Source organism: Aethalodelphis obliquidens, unplaced genomic scaffold, assembly GCF_003676395.1.
Source record: "Aethalodelphis obliquidens isolate GAN/ISIS:26980383/991018 unplaced genomic scaffold, ASM367639v1 scaffold4, whole genome shotgun sequence".
In the NCBI taxonomy this organism is placed as follows: Eukaryota; Metazoa; Chordata; class Mammalia; order Artiodactyla; family Delphinidae; genus Aethalodelphis; species Aethalodelphis obliquidens.
Window position 1 is genome coordinate 47,916,573 of NW_020837948.1, and position 22,812 is coordinate 47,939,384.

The following is a 22,812-nucleotide window of genomic DNA, read 5'->3' on the forward strand; positions in this document are numbered from 1 at the left end:
TTTTTTTTTTTTTTTTTTTTAAAGAGGAGAGTCTTATAACACAGCGGTCCCCAACCTTTTTTTTTTTTTAAGATGTTGGGGGTAGGAGTTTATTAATTAATTAATTAATTATTGCTGTGTTGGGTCTTCGTTTCTGTGCGAGGGCTTTCTCTAGTTGTGGCAAGCGGGGGCCACTCTTCATCGCAGTGCACGGGCCTCTCACTGTCGCGGCCTCTCCTGTTGTGGAGCACAGGCTCCAGATGCACAGGCTCAGTAGTTGTGGCTCACGGGCCTAGTTGCTCCGCGGCACGTGGGATCCTCCCAGACCAGGGCTCAAACCCGTGTCCCCAGCATTAGCAGGCAGATTCTCAACCACTGCACCACCAGGGAAGCCCCCAGTTTTAGTTTTTTAAGGAAACTGCATGCTGTTCTCCACAGTGGCTGTACCAATTTACATTCCCACCAACAGTGTAGGAGGGTTCCCTTCTCTCCACACCCTCTCCAGCATTTATTGTTTGTGGATTTTTTGATGATGGCCATTCTGAGCTGTGTGAGGTGATACCTCGTTGTAGTTTTGATTTACATTTCTCTAATAATTAGCAATGTCAAGGATCTTTTCATGTGCTTCTTGGCCATCTGTATGTGTTCTTTGGAGAAATGTCTATTTAGATCTTCTGCCCATTTTTTGATTGGGTTGTCAGTTTTTTGGATTTTGAGCTGCACAAGCTGTTTGTATATTTCAGAGATTAATCCCTTGTTGGTTGCTTCATTTGCAAATATTTTCTCCCATTCTGATGGTTGTCTTCTCGTTTGTGGTTTCCTTTGCTGTGCAAAAAGCTTTTCAAGTTTAATTAGGTCCTATTTGTTTATTTTGTTTTGATTTTCATTACTCTGGGAGGTGGGTCAAAAAAGAAATTGCTGTGATTTACATCAAAGACTGTTTTGCCTGTTTTCCTCTAAGAGTTTTATAGTGTCTGGTCTCACATTTAGGTCTTTAATCTGTTTTGAGTTTATTTTTGTGTATGGTGTTAGTGTTCTAAATTTCATTCTTGTACATGTAGCTGTCCAGTTTTCCCAGGACCACTATTGAAGAGACTGTCTTTTCTCCATTGTATAGTCTTTCCTCCTTTGTCGTAGATTAACTGACCATAGGTGTGTGGGTTTATTTCTGGGCTTTCTATGCTGTTCCATTGATCTATGTGTCTGTTAGTGTGCCAGTACCATACTGTTTTGATTACTGTAGCTTTATAGTATAGTCTGAAGTCAGGGAGCATGATTCCTTCAGCTCCATTTTTCTTAAGATTGCTTTGGCTGTTTGGGGTCTTCTGTGTTTCAATACAAATTTTAAGATTTTTGGTTCTAGATCTGCAAAAACTGCCATTGGTAATTTGATAGGGATTGCATTGAATCTGTAGATTACTCTGGGTAGTACAGTAAGTCCGCTACATATGAACCTTCAAGTTGTAAACTTTCAAAGATGCAAACGTGCGTTTACATGTCCAATCACATTAAGTTAGTTCACATGTCTGGCATACATTGTCATATGTGTGCATCCTCTACAAGTGGTTGTGCTTTTGTGTACTTTACAGTACAGTACTGTATAGAGTACAGTGGTACAGTATCTTTATTTCAAACCCAGGATGTCCAGAAGCAAGCGAAAAAGCAGTGGAGATGTAACTGGTACTACTGTACTTTTCAAGGCACTGTACTGTAAGATTAAAAATTTTTTATTTTTTGTTTGTTTTTTATGTATTATTTGTGTGAAAAGTATTATAAATCTATTACAGTATAGTACTTATATAGTTTCCCAATCGTGTTAGTTGGGTACCTAGGCTAACTTAATTGGACTTATGAACAAATTGGACTTACGAACGCACTCTGAATGGAACTCATTCAGATGTAGGGGACTTAACTGTGCAGTCATTTTGACAATACTGATTCTTCCAATCTAGGAACATGGTGTATCTTTCCATCTGTTTGTGTCATCTTCAATTTCTTTCATCAGTGTCTTATAGTTTTCAGAGTTCAGGTCTTTTGCCTCCTTAGGTAGGTTTCTTCATAGGTATTTTATTCTTTTTCGTGTGATGGTAAATGGGATTGTTTTCTTAATATCTCTCTGATCTTTCATTGTTAGTGTATAGAAATGCAAGAGATTTCTGTATATTAATTTTGTATCCTGCAACTTTACCAGTTTAATTGATGAGCTCTAGTAGTTTTCTGGTAGCATCTTTAGGATTTCCTTAGTATCATGTCATCTGCAAACAGTGACAGTTTTACTACTTTTCCAATTTGAATTCCTTTTGTTTCTTTTTCTTCTCTGATTGCCGTGGCTAAAACTTCCAAAACTATGTTCAGAAACAGTGTCGAAGGTGGACATCCTTGTCTTGTTCCTGATCATAGAGGAAATGCTTTCAGCATTTACTTTTTAACATCCTCTATGATGTTAGCTGTACGTTTGTCATTTATGGCCTTAACTATGTTGAAGTATGTTCCCTTTATGCCCACTTTCTGGAGAGTATTTATCATGAATGGGTGTTGGATTTTCTCAAGCTTTTTCTGCATCTATTGAGATGATCATATAGTTTTTATTCTTCAATTTGTTAATATGGTGTATCACACTAATTAATTTGCAGATATGGAAAAATCCTTGCATCCTAAGATAAATCCCACTTGATGATGGTGTATGATCTTTTTAATATATTGTTGGATTCTGTTTGCTAGTATTTTGTTGAGGGTTTTTGAGTCTATGTTCATCAGTGATACTGGCCTGTAATTTTCTTTTGTGGTATCTTTGTCTACTTGTGGTATCAGGGTGATGGTGGCCTCATAGAATGGGTTTGCGAGTGTTTCTTCTTCTGTAATTTTTTGAAATATTTCTGAAGGATAGGTGTTAACTCTAAGTGTTTGATAGAATTTGCCCGTGAAGCCATCCTGTCCTGGACTTTTGTTTGTTGGGAGTTTTTTAACCACAGTTTTAATTTCAGTGCTTGTGATTGGTCTATTCATATTTTCCTTTTCTTCCTGGTTCAGTTTTGCTTGATTTTACTGTGCAAAGAATTTGTCCATTTCTTCTGGGTTGTCCATTTTATTGGCATATAGTTGCTTGTAGTCTTTTCTTATGATCCTTTGTATTTCTGTGGTGTCCATTCTAACTTCTCCTTTTTCATTTCTAATTTTATTGATTTGAGCCCTTTCCCTTTTTTTCTTGATGAGTCTGGCTAAAGGTTTATCAGTTTTGTTTATCTTTTCAAAGAACCAGTTTTTAGTTTCATTGATCTTTTGTTTTCTTCATCTCTATTTCATTTATTTCTGTTCTGATCTTTATGATATCTTTCCTTCTGATAACTTTGGGTTTTGTTTGTTCTTTCTCTAGTTGCTTTAGGTGTAAGGCTAGGTTGTTTATTTGAGATTTTTCTTATTTCCTGAGGTAAGATTGTATTGCTATAAACTTCCCTCCTAGAACTGTTTTTCCTGTGTCCCATAGCTTTTGGATCGTCATGCTTTCGTTTTCATTTGTCTCTAGGAATTTGATTTCCTCTTTGATTTCTTCAGTGATCCATTGGTTTTTAGTAGCATATTGTTTAGCCTCCAGGTGTTTGTGTTTTTTACAGTTTTTTTCTTGTGGTTGATTTCTAATCACAGCATTGTGGTTGGAAAAGATGCTTGACATGATTTCAGTTTTCTTAAATTTATCTAGACTTGCTTTATGTCCCATCATGTGATCTATCCTGGAGAATGTTCTGTGTGCACTTGAGAAGAATGTGTATTCTGCTTTCAGGTGGAATGCTCTAGAAATATCAATTAAGTCCATCTGGTCTAATGTGTCATTTAAGGCCTGTGTTTCCTTATCGATTTTGTTTGGATGATCTGTCCATTGGTATAAGTGGGGTGTTAAAATCCCCCACGATTTCTCCTTTTCTGGCTGTTAGCATTTGCCTTATCTATTGAGGTGCTCCTGTGCTGGGTGCATATATATTTACAATTGTCATATCTTTTTCTTGGATTGATCCCTTTATCATTATGTAGTGGTCTTTTTTGAATCTTGCAACAGTCTTTATTTTAAAGTCTGTTTTGTCTGAGTCTCGCTACTCCAGCTTTCTTTTGATTTCCATTTGCATGGAATATCTTTTCCCATCCCCTCACTTTCAGTCTGTATGTGTCCCTATGTCTGAAGTGGGTCTCTTGTAGACAGCATATATATGGGTCTTGTTTTTGTGTCCATTCAGCCAGTGTGTGTCTTTTGGTTGGAGCGTTTAATCCATTTACATTTAAGGTAATTACTAATATGTATGTTCTTATTGCCATTTTGTTATTGTTTTGGGATTTTTTTTAAGCTGTGTACTCTTAGATGGAGTTTAAATATTTTTTTAAATTAATTATTTATTTTTGGCTGCATTGGGTCTTCGTTGCTATGTGCCAGCTTTCTCTAGTTGCAGCAAGCGAGAGCTACTCTTGTTGCGGTGCATGGGCTTCTCATTGTGGTGGCTTCTCTTGTTGCGGAGCACGGGCTGTAGGCACACGGGCTTCAGTAGTTGTGGCACACGGGCTCAGTAGTTGTGGTTTGCGGGCTCTAGAGCGCAGGCTCAGTAGTTGTGGTGCACGGGCTTAGTTCCTCTGTGGCATGTGGGATCTTCCCGGACCAGGGATTGAACCTGTGTCCCCTGCACTGGCAGGCAGATTCCTAACCACTGCACCACCAGGGAAGTCCCTGGGATTGTTTTATTAGGTCTTTTTTCTTCCCTTCCTCTTTTGTTCTCCTCTCTTGTGATTTTATGACTACCTTTACTGTTGTGTTTGGATTGCTTTTTCTATTGTAGATTTTTGGTTTGTGGTTACCATGAAGATTTGGTATAGTAGTCTACACACACACACACACACACACACACACACACACAAGATTAAGTTCCTGGTCTCTTAATTTCAAATGCATTTCCAATATCCTTCATTTGTATTCTCCTCACAATTGCTACTTTTGATTTATGTGTGGATGATTTCCTACCTTTATGTTTGCTTTTACCAGTGAGCTGTCCCATTTGTAATTTTCTTGTTTCTAGTTGTGGCCTTTTCTTTTCCGATAGAAAAGGCATTCTTTTGGCATTTTTTGGAAAGCTGGTTTGGTGGTGCTGAATTCTTGTAGCTTTTTCTTGCCTGTAAAGCTTTTGATTCCTCTGTCGAATCTGAACGAGAGCCTTGCTGGGTAGAGTATTTTTGGTTGTATGTTTTTCCCTTTCATCACTTTAAATGTATCGTGGCACTCCTTTCTGTCCTGTAGAATCTCTGCTGAAAAATCAGATGATGACCTTATGGGGATTCCCTTGTATGTTATTTGTTGCTTTTTCCCCCTTGTTGCTTTTAATATTTTCTCTGTCTTTAATTTTTGTCAGTTTGATTAGTATGTGTCTCATTGTGTTCCTCCTTGGGTTTATCCTCTGTGCTTCCTGGACTTGGGTGACTGTTTCCTTTCCCATTTTAGGGAAGTTTTCAGCTATAATCTCTTCAAATATTTTCTCAGGCCCTTTCTCTGTCTCTCCTTCTGGAACCCCTATAATGCAAATGTTGGTGGACTTAAATGTTGTCCCAGAGGTCTCTTAAACTGTCCTCATTTCTTTTCATTCTTTTTTCTTTAATCTGTTCTGTGTCAGTGATTTCCACCATTCTGTCTTCCAGCTCACTAATCCACTTTTCTGCCTTATTTATTTTGCTATCGATTCCTTCTAATGTATTTTTCATTTGAGTTAAGGTATTGTTCATCTGTTTGTTTGTTCTTTACATTTTCTGGCTCTTTGTTAAACATTTCTTGTGTCTTGTGTGCCTCCATTTTTTTTCCGATCTTGGATCATCTTTACCGCATTACTCTGACTTTTTTTTCAGGTAGATTACCTGTCTCCACTTCACTTAGTTGTCCAGCTGGGGTATTATTTTGTTCCTTTGCCTGGATTTGTGTATTTTTGTTGATAGAAAATTAAACTGAAATTTAAAAGCTGAAAGATTAAAAAGGGGGAAAGGGGCTTCCCTGGTGGCGCAGTGGTTGAGAGTCCACCTGCCGATGCAGGGGACACGGGTTCGTGCCCTGGTCCAGGAAGATCCCACATGCCGCAGAGCGGCTAGGCCCATAAGCCATGGCCGCTGAGCCAGCATGTCCGGAGCCTGTGCTCCGCAACGAGAGAGGCCACGACAGTGAGAGGCCCACATAACGAAAAAAAAAAAAAAAAAAAAAAGGGGGGAAAGGTATATAAAATATTTTTCTCTTATCTCACAGATTTGTTGTGAATATCAAATATGAAAGTTTTGTCTTAAGTGAAAGTAGATCATACATTTTAAAGTTATACCAAGTGAATAATTTATGGCCCAGAAAAGAATAAACTCCTAGAAAATATTCTTCATTTTTATAGTTGAAAAAACTGAAGTATATTGAAAATACCAAGTCCAAAAGTATTCATAGTGTTTTCTGTTTTTTACTGGACCTTTATCTAAGAGACCTGATTCATGAAAAATTTTAGATGTGCTTGCTTTCTATTTCCAGATTTGATCTTAGTCTTTTCTGATAAGAAAACAGTAACACAAGGTGGTAGGTTTAAGTGATCTTTTCAGATGAAGAAACTGAATCCTTGAATGAACTTCTTTGTGGAATTTGTCTTTATATAACTTGCTTATTTATAACTGTTTTGGTTTTTGTTTCACATAAAATGACAAAACTAAACTTTTAAAATATTTAAAAAGAAATGTATTTTTTTCTATTCTAAAGTAGATAAATATTTATTTCATTGGTTCTAGCCAAATGAAATAGTTTTTAAAAAAGTACAAGCAGACCTTGGTTGAAAACAGCCCTGTCCCTTATTAGATTTGTGACCTTGAACAAGTCAGCTAACCTCATTGATATTCAGTTTCTTCTTCTATAGAGATAGCAGTACCTCACCAAGCTGTTATAATTAAAATAAGATGATAGTTTTATACTTGGCACAGAGTGTGGCACATGGGGTGCAGTCAGTAAATGGTAGGTGCTGCTTCTCCTGTTTGGTGTGGCAGCAGGTTAGATCACAGAACCAGAGTGGATTTAGAGAGAAGGCTCATTGCCCTGACCATGTTATTCTGCCAGTATTTTACTAAGTGGACTGCTTAAGCTGTGATCATTTGTATAAATTATACAAATATATATAATTGTGTAAAACCCCCCCCCCACATTTTTAAAATTAAGCCAGTGACCATAGGAAGGATAAGCCAGGATAGGTGGGGAAGGACAACAAAGGCTTGGCTGTGGTTTTTCTGTTGTAATTTATCACAATTTATTTTGACTTAAGAAGTAATAAGTTTTGGGGTTTTTTTAAGGTGACTTTTTCAAAGAAACCTTGGCATAAATAAGTTTTTTTTAAAATACAAAATTTAACTTGTATGTGTGAATAGGTTCTGATAATATATGTATTTTTAATCTTAGGGTACAGCTTGTATGTATTTCAAGCGCTTTTATCTTAATAACTCAGTAATGGAATATCACCCGCGGATAATAATGTGAGTATAAGTCTAATTTATTGATTTTCATTTAAGAAGACTTTTATACTCTTTGAGCATGTGTGTGTGAAAAAATGACTTCCTAATAAAGGGTAATTTAGACTTTCATTCTATTCTGAACTTAAGATCCCTCCTGATACTCATTAATATACCTGTATAATTCTTCCTTCCCTGTAATACTGATGGCATCAGTTTTGGCACTTGTCCAAATTCAAATTCTGTTTTTCTTAAACTGGCTTCCATAATATCCCTTTCTGTTAGCTGAACTTGTCTTCGCCCATTTGCTCTGAGAATCATTTACGGTAACTCCTCTTCCTGTACATCCCATCAGTTTACAAGTCCTATAGTTCCATAGTCATTTCACTTGAACAAAGGTCTGTTTTGTTTCTGCCCTCTGCTAAGCACTGTGCTTATCATTAAAAATAAGAATGAAGTTAGTATGAGACTCATCAAAGAACTTGCTGTCAATTGTGCTGTCCCTGTATATTTTCTCTTTTTCATTTCCATTTCTACCAGTCTAGGTCAGGCCCTTCTTACTTCCAGTCTTTGTTTTTGTGGTAATCTTATTACTACTAATTTCTCACTCTGAAATTTATGTAGTAGCCATGAGAGTTTCATAGGTTTGTTCCTGAGGTAATAATCCCCTATTTAAATGTCCTTGGAGACTTCCACTGATGGCTTTCCATAATGTTTCTTTAACACCTTTCTTCTCAGGCCCATATGTACATATGTGTGTACTATTTTTTTTTCTCTTCCATCTATATTTCATGATGCTGAGTACCCTTATTCTTCAGTTATTTTGTTTTTCCAGATACTTGGGCTGAACTATATAAAACTGGCATTAAGTTACTAATGATTGAATGCTGTGGCACTGTTATACAGTTCAACCTAATTTTTATAGTCTCCGTATGGATAAAAAGATTAAACAGGAAACTCTCTTTTTTTAAATCAATTTCCTTAGTTGTCTAGTATAGTCATTTGTGAATATTAGGCAATTTTAGAACATATTTTAGAAATATTTTGGTATTTCTCGAAGTATATACATATCCTTCCCCTTATTTTTTCCTCTAGGCTCACTTGTGCATTTTTGGCCTGTAAAGTGGATGAATTCAATGTGTCTAGTCCACAGTTTGTTGGAAATCTGCGGGAGAGTCCTCTTGGACAAGAGAAGGCACTCGAACAGATTTTGGAATATGAACTACTACTTATACAGCAACTTAATTTCCACCTTATTGTCCACAATCCTTATAGACCCTTTGAGGGCTTTCTCATTGATTTAAAGGTAATCTTGCTGACTAAAGTAAACTGGTGGAGTAAACTCCTTTGCTATTGTTCTTTAACCAAAATAATCAAAATTTTTTTATAACTAGTAATGATCCTAATTGTTACACAGTTAGCTTGCTAAAATGTGTTTGGCCTGGACTTCTAGGGCAATGGTTCTCAAACTTCAGTGTGCATCAGAATCACATGGAGGGCTTATTAACTGAGAGTGTCAGACTGTAGTTCTTGAGCTTCTTATCTAGTAGATTTGCAAATACTCGTCCAGGGACCATAATGAGGACAACTGTAATGCTTTTAAAGACTTCAGATAACTCTTCTAACTCAAGTATACTGTCTTGGATCTTCATACATACAAAATTCTTAATTTTAAACTACAAGATTGCTAAGTGACTTCTATTTTTAGGGCATTGTGAACTGAAGTCAATATGTGGGCATCAAAAATAACAGTAAATAAATGTTTTGTCAGAACATTGACAAAAGCAGCTTGTTTTGTTTTGGCCCTGAAGAAGGACTTTAGATAGTGTGAGTTAAGTGAACAGAAGTCAAAAACTGGTTCATTCATCTTGAGTGGCCAAATTTGGGTGCCTTCTATATGTCAAACATGGTGCTTGAGGATGTAGTCAAGAACAAGACAGGAACAGCCTCCCCTTCATAGGCCTTACAGTCTAATGGGAAAGACAATCGTATATTCAGTGTGCTAAGTGTTAACAGAAGGGGAAATACAGGGTACTTTAGAAGGAGATAGCAGATTGAGAAGGGGAGACAGTTCTGAGAAAGTGTAATTTGAAGTAAAATTCAGAGCAAGAGTAGGGATTGGGTGGTGGAAGAGCATCCCATTCAGAGAGACTCTTCTGGTCAAAGGCCCAGACTTAACAAACCATGGTGTACTAAAGAACCTAAACAGAACTTAGAGGTAAATGGGGAGGACTGCCACGGAGTGCTGCCTGAGTTGAAAGCAGAGTGTAGACTGTGGAGGTAACATTACAGATTTTGAATAGAGCAATGGGATGCCAGTGAAAGGGTCAAGTCTGATGAGTGACATGATTAGGTTTGCAGCTATAAAAAACATGTTGGCAAACTCATGCATCAGCCTGCGTCAGATGTTTATTGCACACCTGTATGTGTCAGGCATAACGTGCAGAATGGATTCGAATGGATGAAGGGATACCAGTTGGGATGCTGTTACAGTAGTTCAAGCAGAAAGACAGTGGTTGGTTTGACTCATGAAGTGGTAGTGGGTACAGAGAGAGCTTCTTGGGCTTTAGAATCAGTAGAGCTTGAGGAATGATTGCGTACAGAGAGCGAGGACAGTGGAAGAACCCCCAGGTTTCTGGCCTGAGCGTATTGGTGGATGGTGGTACACTTATACAGGAAACAGTGGCACAGGAGAGATTTATTGATGGTGGTGGGGTAGGGATTTGATGAATCTGGTTTGGGACATGATGAATTTCCATTGCTTGCAAGACATTCAGGTTGGTACATATTTGTGTCTGGAGGCCAGAGAAGATGGCTAGGCTGGAGGCATAGATTTGGGCATCACTGCTGCCCCAGGAAGATTTAAAGTGGATTGGCCATAAGGACCATTTAAAGGGTAGCTAGAGAAAAGTAAGAAGCTAGTAAGAAGACTGAAGAATATCCAAAGAGGTAGGACTTTTGGAGAAGTGAAGGGAAGTAGAATACTTTTAGGATATGATCGGGGAAGCTCTCCAATCCTGCACAGAATTCAGGCAAAGTAAAAGTTGACGTTTGCTAGCTTTAGTGCCAGAAAGGTGACTTGTGATCTTGGTGAAATTAGTCTTCTTGGAGTGTGAAGGAAAAAAACAGATTGGAGCTGGCTGGGGAATAGAAGGTGAGAAAACAAGTGTGTATAACTTGGATTAAACAGCTTGTCTTTGAAGTGGGAAAAGAAGATGGGATGATTGAGAAGATGGGGGAACTGCTAGAAGTAGAAGAAAGGAACAGTTTTTTGTCATGTTTTGTTTTGCATGAGAAACTTTAGAACACTAGTAGAGAAAGCTTAATGGAACATGTGTAGCTCAAGTTTTCCTTTGGAGTGTGGTAGAAGGGCCTGGCATGGGATTTTGAAGCAAGGTAGAAAAACTGGCTATTTCTCTTAACGGAGGGAAAGAGGAAAGCATGGGTGAGGATAACGTTATGTTTGGGGATTTGGCCATAGCAGGAAATACAGTGTCTTTGTTATCAACAGAGATCATTTTCTGAGAGCAGTGGAGTTTCTGAGAATTATCAAAGATATTGAGTCAGGTAGAAAGTTTTTAACATAATCACTGAAAAATGGGAGAATACATTTTCTGTGGAATATTTTAGCTAGGCAGTGTTGAGAGCCTTGTTGAGATCAGTGAACTTGAATTTATAGTAATATTACCAGACCTGTTGGTTGTATTGTTTTCTCTAGCAGCACCCAGAAATCTGGGTATAGTTGCAAAGCAGAAGGTTGGTTGAATTCGACCACTATTGAAGTTTTGCTGGAAATATGTTGGCAGCATACTGGGGCAGGGAATGGAAGAGGGAAATGAGAACCAGTGGACACTGGTGAGTAGAAGCAAGTATAGGGATAAGGAACCAGAGGTCCTGAGGAGGAAGTCAAAGAACAGCTGTGAAGTAACTGAGCAAAGGGAATGCTGGGTCAGAGTAGAATGTTGGATTTGTCATATCAGAGGTCAGGCATTTTGGGATGACAAGACCTGTGTGTGATTGTACAGTTGACTCTGGCTATTTTGTTTCAGAGTATAGAAAAGATTTCTTACTGCTTTGGGACTTGAATGTAGATATCTGAAATATATCTGAGGGTTTAGGATTTAGGGTTCATTTTAAAGGGTAAGAATGGTTAGAAAATAGGGGATCATCCATATTTCTTGGGCGTATACTAAAAATAGTTCTGTAATCAAACCAAGATTCATTTCCCAAAAGTAAACTTTTAGTAGAAGGAATTTCAAATCAAAATGAGGTGGTGCTTTGGTTTCTAAATGTGATCTTACAGGAGTTACTAAAAGTATCCTGTGTTAAGCACTTTCTGGTTTATAGGAATAGTTTGTACTGTTTGTACTGTTATTACTCCATGAGACTCTCAGAAGTGATAACATTTGCAAACTTTCTTTCTAGACTCGCTATCCCATGTTGGAGAATCCAGAGATTTTGAGGAAAACAGCTGATGACTTTCTTAATAGAGTTGCACTGACGGATGCTCACCTGTTATACACACCTTCCCAGATTGCTCTGACTGCCATTTTATCTAGTGCATCCAGAGCAGGAATTACTATGGAAAGGTATTATTTTGTGTTTTAACTTAGATTAGACTCAGTCCCTCAGTTTATTCCTTCCTGGAGTACCAAGTTTTTAAGTAAGGTTCACTTTGTAACATTAGTCCTTCATATCTTCTGTGGTTGAGGGTTGTTGAGGGCAACTGAGGGAAGAAATGGAATCACCTTTTAAGGAAATATTTAAAAATTCAGTAAAATATTTTTGAGCTAAGAGGATCCATTTATGACTGAAGTAGAATTAAATCAGGTGATCCTCAAAAGACTGATAACAGCTATCAATATATGGCAAATTTAGAAGTTTTATGAACTGGTAAGCAGCATGAGTGCAACAAATACGTCTGCCTTGTTTTATCATTAATCTCCTGCTGTGGAGCATGTATGGCACATGGAATTCAGTAAAGATTTGTTGAATGAATAATACTTTAGGGAATGTCCAAATGAATCTTAGTGAGCTACAGATACTAATAGCTGATACATAAGTGCGCACTGAGAACCAGGCTCTGTGATAAGCACTTTACATGAATTAAATTCACTTGATTCTTACGATAATATCTTGTGCGAAGGTTAATTACATATCTATTATATTCATTTATAACTAACTCAAGCACAGGCTAGCAGTAAGTTAGACTTTAAAAATCTTCACATTTAATTTCTTTCTAGCGATTTCATTTCTGTATACCTTCAAAGCTCTGCTTGATTCATTCATAGAAATAGCTGAGGAGGAAAGATGATAAAACTTTCTGAATTTAAACTTTTCTGCATGTTTGTAATCCCTCGTCTGTAATTTCATAATCCATTGATACAGTGGCAGGAAACATGAACAGATGTGATTTAGTCTTTATTCAACTGAATGGGAATGGTTTTAGGTTTCTTTGCAGAAATATTAATGTTACTGATTACATGATACTGCCCCAGAATATCACTGAAGTATTTCACATTTCATGGTATATACACCATGTTAAGTTTCTAAGACATGAATAATTCTGAATTTCAAAACAAATCCAAGATAAAGGATTGTGGGTTTGTATTTTGTTTAATTTATGGTATGACTCTTCTGTATAAACATAGCTCACCAACTGTATATAAGTATATACATTTAATCCCAAAGTGATCTATACCTACATTTATTTACTAAGCAAACCTTTATGGAGGTTTTTTTTTTTTACATTGCCTTCTATGTACCATGCACTGTACTATACTGTAGAAATATAAGAATGAGCAAGCTATCCTTGTAGGAAGGGTGGCCATACAAATTGATACCTATGGAGTTTGCGGGTTATGGAGCTTCCATAGTGTAAGGGAAAAAGCCTCTTTTTCACAATTCAAACAACCAGTTGTTTGCTTAATCTGTTTAAGCATTGTATCTTATGCAGGTATATGCTAATTTTTCAGTGGTGAGATTTTTCTTATGTCAGTAGAGAGGGATGAAGGATCCTAAGGTCCAAATTAGAGTGTATTTCATCTTAGAAGTTTAGTTAGTTATAATTTCAGATAGGCAGGTGAAAGTGAAATTGTGGTACCTTGGGCTCATTGCAAATTGAATACACTTTTGTTGCATTCCCAGGGACTATAGACATTTGGGCATTTTTTTCCCTTGAGGAAATACTTTCAAATCATTTTTAGCTTCTGAAATCCTTTGCAACTTTTGAGATACATGGAAACTGCCTTTATATTTATTACTGATTTCAAAAGGGGGGAGTCCTTGTGCTGTTGTTATATTCTGAATGAGGCTTTAAGATTATTAGTCATAGAATGTTACACGGTTGTTGATTAGAGGTTTCTTCTTTTTCATTGGATTTAGAGCTTTATTTTGCATCTCCTAGTTTGACTTCTTAGGTAGTGAAAAAAAAAAAGATGTCAAAAGTGTGAGGAGTTTTAGGGAGAAAAGTGAAAGGAAAAAACTAATTGTTATTTTGAATCACTGATAACAAGAAATGTATTAGTTGTTAGGGGAGGTATTTTTATTTATTTATTTTTTTGCGGTACACGGGCCTCTCACTGTTGTGGCCTCTCCCGTTGCGGAGCACAGGCTCCGGACGCGCAGGCTCAGTGGCCACAGCTCACGGGCCCAGCTGCTCCGCGGCATGTGGGATCTTCCCGGACCGGGGCACAAACCAGTGTCCCCTGCATCGGCAGGCGGACTCTCAACCACTGCGCCACCAGGGAAGCCCTAGGGGAGTTATTGATTTCCATATCTAAAATGAAACTCCCACAATAGACGATGAAGATGTAACAGCAAAGGTAGTTATCAAAACTTTGTAATGTAGTTTAAATGATTTTGATAGTTTAAAAGACATACAGCAACAAAATTTCTTAAAGAATCGTCTTTCTAATTTTTGTAATTTTATTTCACCCAAGAGAAAAATTAATAGCTTTTTTTACATTCATGTTTGAAAGATTACGTTGCCTTGAGAATCTGTTCACTTGGGCTTTTATCAGTTATAGATCAAGTTCAAGTATATAAAACCTCAGAGTAACTAAAAATTTAAAAATAGAAATTACATTTTTATACTGTCATTAGTTCCAAGAGAACAGATAATTGGGCTTTATGTACATTTATGGAATAGTATTAACACCTTTGATCTGGACTTGATGCAAAAAAGATGTAATAGATTTGTAAAGCGTGGGGTGATGTTCTTATTGGTTTGAATACCTGTTTGTCCCAAGAAGAGCAATTATAGTTAACATGGACTTGATATTAAGGGGGGAGAGAATCCTTACTAGTGCCAGGTTTTAGCTCTGCTGCTACCTGACTTTATTCATAACTTCTCTGTCCCTGTGACTCAGATTCCTCACCTGTAAAATGAGTGAGATTAAACTCATAGGTCTAAATATTAAACACTTAACATTAAAAGTATTGAGTATTGCTCCTGTTAGTTTCATATCATTTTTTCTCTGAATATATTATGGAAATTAAATTAACTTGAACATTAAGCATTTTGAATCTAGTATAAATTGTAGTAAATCCTTAAGACTGTAAGAGATACAGATTATAGTTTAGTAGAGTTCAAAGTATTGTTATTTAACAGTTTTAAAGTAAATTTATTTAAAAACTGATCTTGATGAAATGAACATGGAGGAAAATAATTTATGATGTCATATTTTCTCAAGATGCTATATGTGTTCAATAGATTTAAATTTTTTTCCTTTCTTTTCCAGTTATTTATCAGAAAGTCTGATGCTAAAAGAGAACAGAACTTGCTTGTCACAGTTACTAGATATAATGAAAAGTAAGTAAAACAGAACACTTTATAAAATACTCTTCTATCACAAAGCTACTTTCTAAGTAAATAACATCCTGGTATTTAACTTGAGATAACAGATTATTGTTTATATTTACTTATATTGAATTACTGTATCATGGAGGCATGAAGGATACATTGGTGAAGAACAAATAGAAGGTACATGAAAGAAAGTAGTTTTTACACAGAACTTTTTAGGAAAGTGAAAATATAATCAGATTCAGAAAGGATTGAGATTCAAAACAGGGTCCTTTTAAAATATACCCAAATATGATGAGCACTGAAAAAGATCTCAGGGAATTAAAGCCTAATTAAATTTGAAACTTCCATTTTGTAGGTAAATTAGCTTTAACTAGTTAATATGTGTCATTTGCTAGTTCTGCCAGTATTTTGAATTTGGCCCAATGAAACTGATTTCAGGCTCTTGGGCTTCAGAACTGTGGGAGAATCCATTCTGTTGTTTTAATAAGCCTTACTAAGTTTGTGGTAATTTTTAATAGCAGCCTCAGGAAACTAACACAGCTCCTCACAACAAAGAATTATCCAGCCCAAACTAGTGTCAATGCTGAGAAACACTGTCTTAAGGGTTTTTTTTCTTCTTTCACTTTTTAAAAATATAGTTGGTTTACAATGTTGTGTTAGTTTCAGGTGTACAGCAAAGTGATTCAGATTCCTTTCCATTATAGGTTATTACAAGATATTGAATATAGTTTCCTTAGCTGTACAGTAGGTACTTGTTGAGTCAGAACCTCCACTAAACTGGTTGGCTAGGTTAGCCAGTCCTTTCCATTTTCATACTTGCTCATGTCACGCTGCATGCTCATGGCTACTAGACTACTCGTTAGGGTTAAAAACAGTGTGTTTGTTTCCAAACCTTTTGTGCCAATGCCCTTGTTAATAAAATCTGTGGTTTAAATACTGAATAAACCAATAAAATATGAGATTGAATATCTTGATCTTGGGTGACAGGGAGTACTTCTTACATGTTTTATGTTTCAAAAGTCAACATGCTTCAGGGTGTGGAAGTATCATTTCTTATTTCTTTCCTTGAAATGATCTTTGATGCCTTCCCTCTTTGAGAAAAATCGATTTGTGATTTATGAATCATAAGGTAGGTTTTCAGTTATACCACTAGAGGGTTCACTTCCAAAGCTAACTGCAGTTTGGCCATAGACATTTGGATCAGGGAATTTAGTAGGTAGAAGAGGTCTTAAAGGTAACTCACTGTGCTCATTTTATAGCTGACAGTTTTATTACTGATTTTGTCTCAGTATCTTTATTTTATTCCATTTGTTTTAGTACAAAATAAGAATAGCTCTTGATAAAACACTCAGAGCTTTAGCGATATTAAGGTATCTTATTCATCATTTTTCACACAAAGATATTGTCCTAAGGGTGTTAAGTCACTAGTATTAATTCAGTTGCAAACACTGCTTTATTTGCATTATGAAATAAGTCACTCATTTGGAGCACGTGGCTGGTTAATAGTAAGCCCTGGATCTCTCATCATTTCCCTAATAAATCTTGACATGTTTTTACTAAGCATCTTCCCTTCATTACATGTTATGTAATAATGGTTTTCTTTGTAAATAAGTAGTACACTCTTGGCCTACCATCTGTAGGATAGAATCTTATGAATCTGGTGGGTGGCAGGGAACAAAGCAAAAAGTGACCATGGTAGGATTTAAAAAAAATACTGACTAGTAGAGCATGCTTATCTTTAGGCTGTACATGATGTGGGCTAAGCAGCAGACAGCTATAATAACTTGAACTAGAAGTATGGTGTTCAGTGGATTTTAATGTGGAACAGTATTAATCCTGGTAAGAATAATCCCATTTCAAGAGTGTTTTTTGTTCCCAAAACTAGATGGGAAAACATCATTCAACTCCCTTATGAGAACAAGGCTTTTTATTATCTGGTATAAATGCTTTTTTTATCTCCACATAGGTATGAGGAACTTGGTAAAAAAATATGAACCACCCAGACCTGAAGAAGTTGCTGTTCTGAAACAGAAGTTGGAGAGATGTCACTCTGCTGAGCTTGCACTTAACGTAATTACGTAAGTAGATGTGAGACTGTTAATTCGAGAATAGATATAATTGTTACTGTCTCCAGCTTGTCTTTAAATTACTTAATTGGTAAATGTTTGCTCATGTGAGGAAAACTGACTTACCCATTAAATCAGATTTTTTTTATTGACTGGAGATTTCTAACAGGATTAAACACGAGATAATAAATTACGAATTTCGCTTTCATAGTACATTCTGCTCCTGCTATGACTAATGTGTTCTTTGGCTTGTGGGCCCTGTCCTGTTCTGTTACTCCTTGTGGGGTCCCGTGGGCAGTTTTCCTAGGGAATTCCTGCACCTTTTCTTGCCCTTTTAATCTTTCGGTTCTCTGTAGGTCTGGTATCTCCTCTGAAGAACAAGTATACTGTTCCACACTTATTTCTGTTAGCTAGGGTGGGGAAACTTGGCATATTTTCTCTCAGTGGTAACTTTATGTTGAAGACAGAACCAATAGGATAATGTGCTGTTCGATCTCTTCTTGCAGCCATAAGGAACACTGTTAATGTGTCTTACTGATTTGTAGGCTGAATGTGGAAATCACCATTTTCAGGTTCTTTATGCTTTGCAGTTTGAAGGATCTACTTAACCCTTTTAGACATTTAAAACAATTGAGGATATGGGCAGGTATAGGAATGGTAAAACTATTATTTTCTATTCTGTGGAATTCATTCTGTAAAATTTACTGGGGGTTAGCTCTGGCATCTGAACAGTAAGATGCATTTGAGATGTTTTTGATCTCTAATCGGGGACTGTATCCTATTGCATAATATATGAGAAGCCAGAACAGCATTCCAAGGTCTTCAAATCAGGTACACATGACTCAAATTCTTTAACTATAAAGTTGTAGTAGGAGAATATCCAAGGACTTATCAAGTGTGCAACATATGGGACTATATATTTGTAGCTGTAACTGTAAAACATGGCTTAGCATAGAACTTAAAATTGGTAAATTTCATTCCTGGGTTTCAGTGGTAACTAAGAGGAAGGAAGGAGTGGTGGCAGAGAGGTAAAGAAAAATGTTGACTTTAATGAATGAAAGTATTAAAGCACTGATTTATAATCTCTTCACATTGATTTTGAAATGGGCTTAGACCAGGCGTTGGCAAACTATGGCCCATGGGCCAATCTGGGCCACTACCTGTTTATAGTAGTAGTTTTATTGGAACAGAGGTACACCCAGTAGTTTGCATTATTGTCTACTGCTGTTTTCACACTATAGCAGAAGAGTTGGGTAGTTGTCACAGAAACTGCATGGCCTACGAGGCCTAAAATATTTACTCTCCAACCTTTTCAAAGAAAATTTTGTCAACCTCTGAATTAGACCACTGAACTATTAATCCTACCCTTCCACCTAGGTAATGGACCATAATCCAAAATTCCTAATTGCCAGAATTTACATCTTACTCCAGGTGACCATTTGCTTTGCACTGTGTCAAGCAAATCTTGCATATCTATGAGTACTTGAGGGGTGCTTCTCAAACTGTCTGTAAAGGACTGTTGGTTTTCTTTTTAACCCATTACAGACCTCTACTTCTGTAAAATATAACCACCAATTACTTAGAAAAACAAAATAAAAAGACATAAAAAATAAGCTTAAATTTTATTAGAATCAACAGTCATAAATTTATCAAATTGCTATAAAAGTTTCTAAACATACACTTAATTTCTGTACTTATTGCACACTGGAAATGGTTCATGGAGCAGCAGCATTGGTCCATGGACCACACTTATTAGTACTACTTCAGGGTAAAATATCTTTCCTTGGTCTTTAAAATTCTTTTATCTTTTTCAACACACAATAATATATTGTCATTATTAAAGCCAGTTAATACAGGTAAACCAAAGTTCTCTTTGACCAAAACCTAAATTCCAGTTTCAACTGAGAGGTAACATATAGTTGGTGTTTTACCTTTGCCAGGCTTTTCTCTGTGTATGTGTATATGAAATAAGTTTTCTTTTCATTGTTTTCATATAAATTGTATAACATTTAATAGTATCAATCTTTAACTTTTGCCAGTCTGGGTGAAAAAATAGTATCATGTTGGTATTTTAATTTGCATTTCCCCTAATACTTTGAAGCATTGATATTTCTGTGTTTAACAATCATTTGTGTTTCTTCTGTATTGCATAATTATAACCCGTGCCCAAGTTTCTGGTGTTATTTTCTTGTAGTTCTTTTTATATACTCATCTTTCTATATATATCATACAGCTATTTTCTTCTATTGTTTCTTTCACTTTGTTATTTAGGCACCTTGTCTTTTGCTTCACACTCTTACATCTGAACACCTTTCTTACCCTAAATTAATCAATATTTTATTTTGCCTTTTGTTCAGCTGTAAAAGCAATTTACAATTGTTTGTGCCTGGTTTGAGGTAGAAATCTCATAATATTAATTTTTGTTCAAATAAGTTAACTGTTGTGCCAGCCATTTAAAAATATTTCATGATTTTTTCTAGTTATTTTAAATACTCATTTATTACAGATTAAATCCCTATATATACTTTGTTGTTTTTTGCCTGTCTGCTCTGATCATTGGTACTTGTAACTCTTTGCTGATAGTCAGCCCTCTGCATGTGCAGATGCAGAGCACCAACTGTCCTGCTGCCATTTTATATAAAGGACTTGAGCATCCAGGGATTTTGGTATCTATGGGGGGTCCTGGAACCAATCCCCCTCATACCAAGGGATGACTACCACACTTTTAATTACTTAGTTTACATATATAGTATGTGTTTTGATGTTAAGTGGGACGAGCTCCCCATGCTTTGTTCTTTTTCAGATTCTTTTGCTATTTTTGCAGCATCTTTCCCAGGTCAGAGTTTGACTTGATAAGCTCCATGAAAAATTTTTTAGAATTTTAATTAGAATTGCATTGAATTCAGAGGAATTTGAAAGATATTGTCTTCCTGTCCATAATTTTTCACCTCTTTCCCTTTATCCAGGCTTTGTTCTTCAATAGATGTATCTCATAGCCTTGTTAGCTTATAGATTCTGTTGCCAGTATAAGATTGCTTGTTGATGGTTGCTTAATTACAGGAAAAAGAGGAAAGGTTATGAAGATGATGATTATGTCTCAAAGAAATCCAAACATGAGGAGGTATGTTCTCCAAAGGTAAATTTTAAGTTATCATTGCTGTATATTCTGGTACAACCATAATGTTAGGATTTTACTGTTCCAGAGTGCAAGCATTATAGACAGAGGTGTTGGGTATTGGAAAGCTTTCATTTCTTTTTTTGCATCCTTTATGTACATTGTCCATTATTAGAGGAATTTTTCTCACTTCTGTCTTGGCCTGTTCTGAAGCAGTATAATAATTACTTGATGAAGAATCCCTCCTAAGGTCATAGAAGGCGGTAGGGATATATTTTTAGATCTTCAAGGATTCTTCTCCTACCTTGTTTAAAAAAAAAATTGTACCTGGCAAGTCAGATAACAATGAATAATCAGAGGCAGAAGTTCACAACTGTAACGTTTATTCCTGTCACTGGACTAGTCTGGTGAGACCATGCCATATTATTATAAGGTTAAACTGCTACACATTTTCCTGGTTCATTTACCTTTTATAATCAGCATAGCGAAAGGAGAACATTTTCCTAAAGGGAGGCAAGAAGGTAAACAGTACTGGTTATGCTTCAGTATAATGTTATCCTTATAACATTTTCTTTCCTTCTTAGGAAGAATGGACTGACGATGACCTGGTAGATTCCCTCTAACCATCCGAAATTGATTTGTCAATGCTAACTACTCAACAGAAGGATGAAGCATATCTGGCATTTAACTTTAAAAATGAAGTAATGTGAAAGCATCAAAATATATTAAACTTTTCTATTTATGTTATTTAAAAGTTTTTCAGGGTAGCTTTATGTGAAATAAAACATCTTCAAAGGAGCCAGAATAGCACCTGGTTTGGGTATTCTTGCCCCACCATGACTAATATCAAATCAGTCTTTAAATCAGTCTTTCTGTGGTAGCCAAATTAAAGCTGTAATTTATTTGCCTATATTGTTTATACAAGATGTCATTAAGCAAACTTATCTTTTTCTGAAAAGGCACCACAAAAAACAAAACTTAGTTACTAGTCAGTTTTAAAAGTGCTAAGGAATGTTGGCTACTATAGCATTTATTCAGTTATTTAACTGTGATCTTACTCAGTTCCTAGAGTTGGAACCAAATTATGAAGGTCTGTCAGATTGTTTCTGGAAAATGGGGTTGAAGGAATTCTGGGAAACTCAACTGCCCTAAATCTGAGTTTTACAGATGCAAACCTCTCCTCAGTGCATCCCAGGATGTACTTTTCCATAAAGTGTAGGTACCATTTAATTACATTTCAGTATTTGAAGGTAGTATTTATGTATATCCTTTAATAATGCTTTATATTTTAGGTTTGCGTTGTTTTAATTTCCTTCTCACTGAGGAATAAAATTCACGAAGAGTGATTTTATAAAAGTGGAGGGGAAGAAGCCGAAATTGACAGTCCTTCACTGCAGTCCCGGTGAAGCAGTGGTCCGAATTTATCTTGTTTCTTTTTTAGGTCACTAAAGTTTGGCGTCAGAGCAATCTCTGAAAATTTTCCTACCCAGCCCCTTTAAAAAAAATGTTTCATTTCATCATTGACCAGCTAAAAGTTACTCCAAGGCCTACAAAGGTAAATGACAAGTTTCCTATTCCAGCTTAAGAGATAATAAGCATGTCATTAAAATTTTAAAAAGCAGAGTGTCTTTAGGTTTGTGGGTTTTTTTTAGAAATAAAAGGCAGGAGAAGCAGTTCAGATTGAGAAATGGCAGGTCAGCATGGTTAAAACTGAGATGTGAGTAGTGGGAGAGAACAAATTGCTGAGCACTAGAATCTAGACCTTTTTGCATATTGCTGAAATGTTTTCGGAGATGTCCATATCCCTTTTAGTCTATCCTGGAAGGAGACCAAATGGCATACTATTGTCTAACTGAAAAGCAGAGGGGAAAATATGGAATTGGGTTGACATCAAGAAAAAGCACCTGGTGTGTTTGTTTGTGTTTTGCTATCACTGTTCAACTGTGATCGCAGCTACTTCAGGGCTAGCTACCTCTATATAAATAACAGCATTTAATACTTGCAGCTTACTGAGGGTTCACAAAATTTCTGCATAGTATAGTTTTAACACTTTGTTTCTTCCTGTATTTTAAGCATTAAAGTGTTGCTCTTAGAACCTAGGCCTTTAGAAAATTTTTTTTTTAGTGGGGAAATGCTTTACCCAGTACATCCCTGTCTGGCTCGCCTTGTATGCCGTCCCTACCCTGCACAGTTATGGGAGGGAAAGAATCGTTAACAAGTACATAATGGAATCCTTCAAAAGAGACCATCAGCCAGAAAAACATCTCAAGTTTCATCTCCCTGGGCCTTGCTCTGGTACTAAATTTGAACTGCCCCTAAAAGGAGGAAGAAAATAATGAAATTAAATGTTTAGCTATATTTAG

At 36.3% G+C, this 22,812-nt stretch overlaps 2 protein-coding genes across 4 annotated transcripts in view; one reads left to right on the forward strand and one right to left on the reverse strand.

The window, feature by feature from the left end:
• CCNH (cyclin H) overlaps positions 1 to 22,541 on the forward strand; it is a 26,106-nt gene extending 3,565 nt beyond the window's left edge. The window contains exons 3-10 of one of the 3 annotated variants that reach the window (XR_003431620.1): positions 7,412 to 7,485; positions 8,557 to 8,767; positions 11,887 to 12,050; positions 15,204 to 15,274; positions 17,235 to 17,346; positions 20,395 to 20,470; positions 21,034 to 21,150; positions 21,891 to 22,541. Coding sequence is in view for 1 of the 3 variants with exons in the window: in XM_027100683.1 (XP_026956484.1) it covers positions 7,412 to 7,485; positions 8,557 to 8,767; positions 11,887 to 12,050; positions 15,204 to 15,274; positions 17,235 to 17,346; positions 20,395 to 20,455; positions 21,034 to 21,072 (732 nt within the window). In the remaining 2 variants the exon portion in view is untranslated. Of the gene's footprint in view, positions 1 to 7,411; positions 7,486 to 8,556; positions 8,768 to 11,886; positions 12,051 to 15,203; positions 15,275 to 17,234; positions 17,347 to 20,394; positions 20,471 to 21,033; positions 21,665 to 21,890 lie in introns of those variants that run through there. The other 2 variants (XR_003431619.1, XM_027100683.1) reach the window with 2 other exon arrangements.
• RASA1 (RAS p21 protein activator 1) overlaps positions 19,141 to 22,812 on the reverse strand; it is a 113,065-nt gene continuing 109,393 nt past the window's right edge. The window contains exon 27 of the mRNA XM_027100681.1: positions 19,141 to 22,764. The gene's annotated coding sequence lies outside the window, so the exon portion shown is untranslated. The remainder of the gene's footprint in view (positions 22,765 to 22,812) is intronic.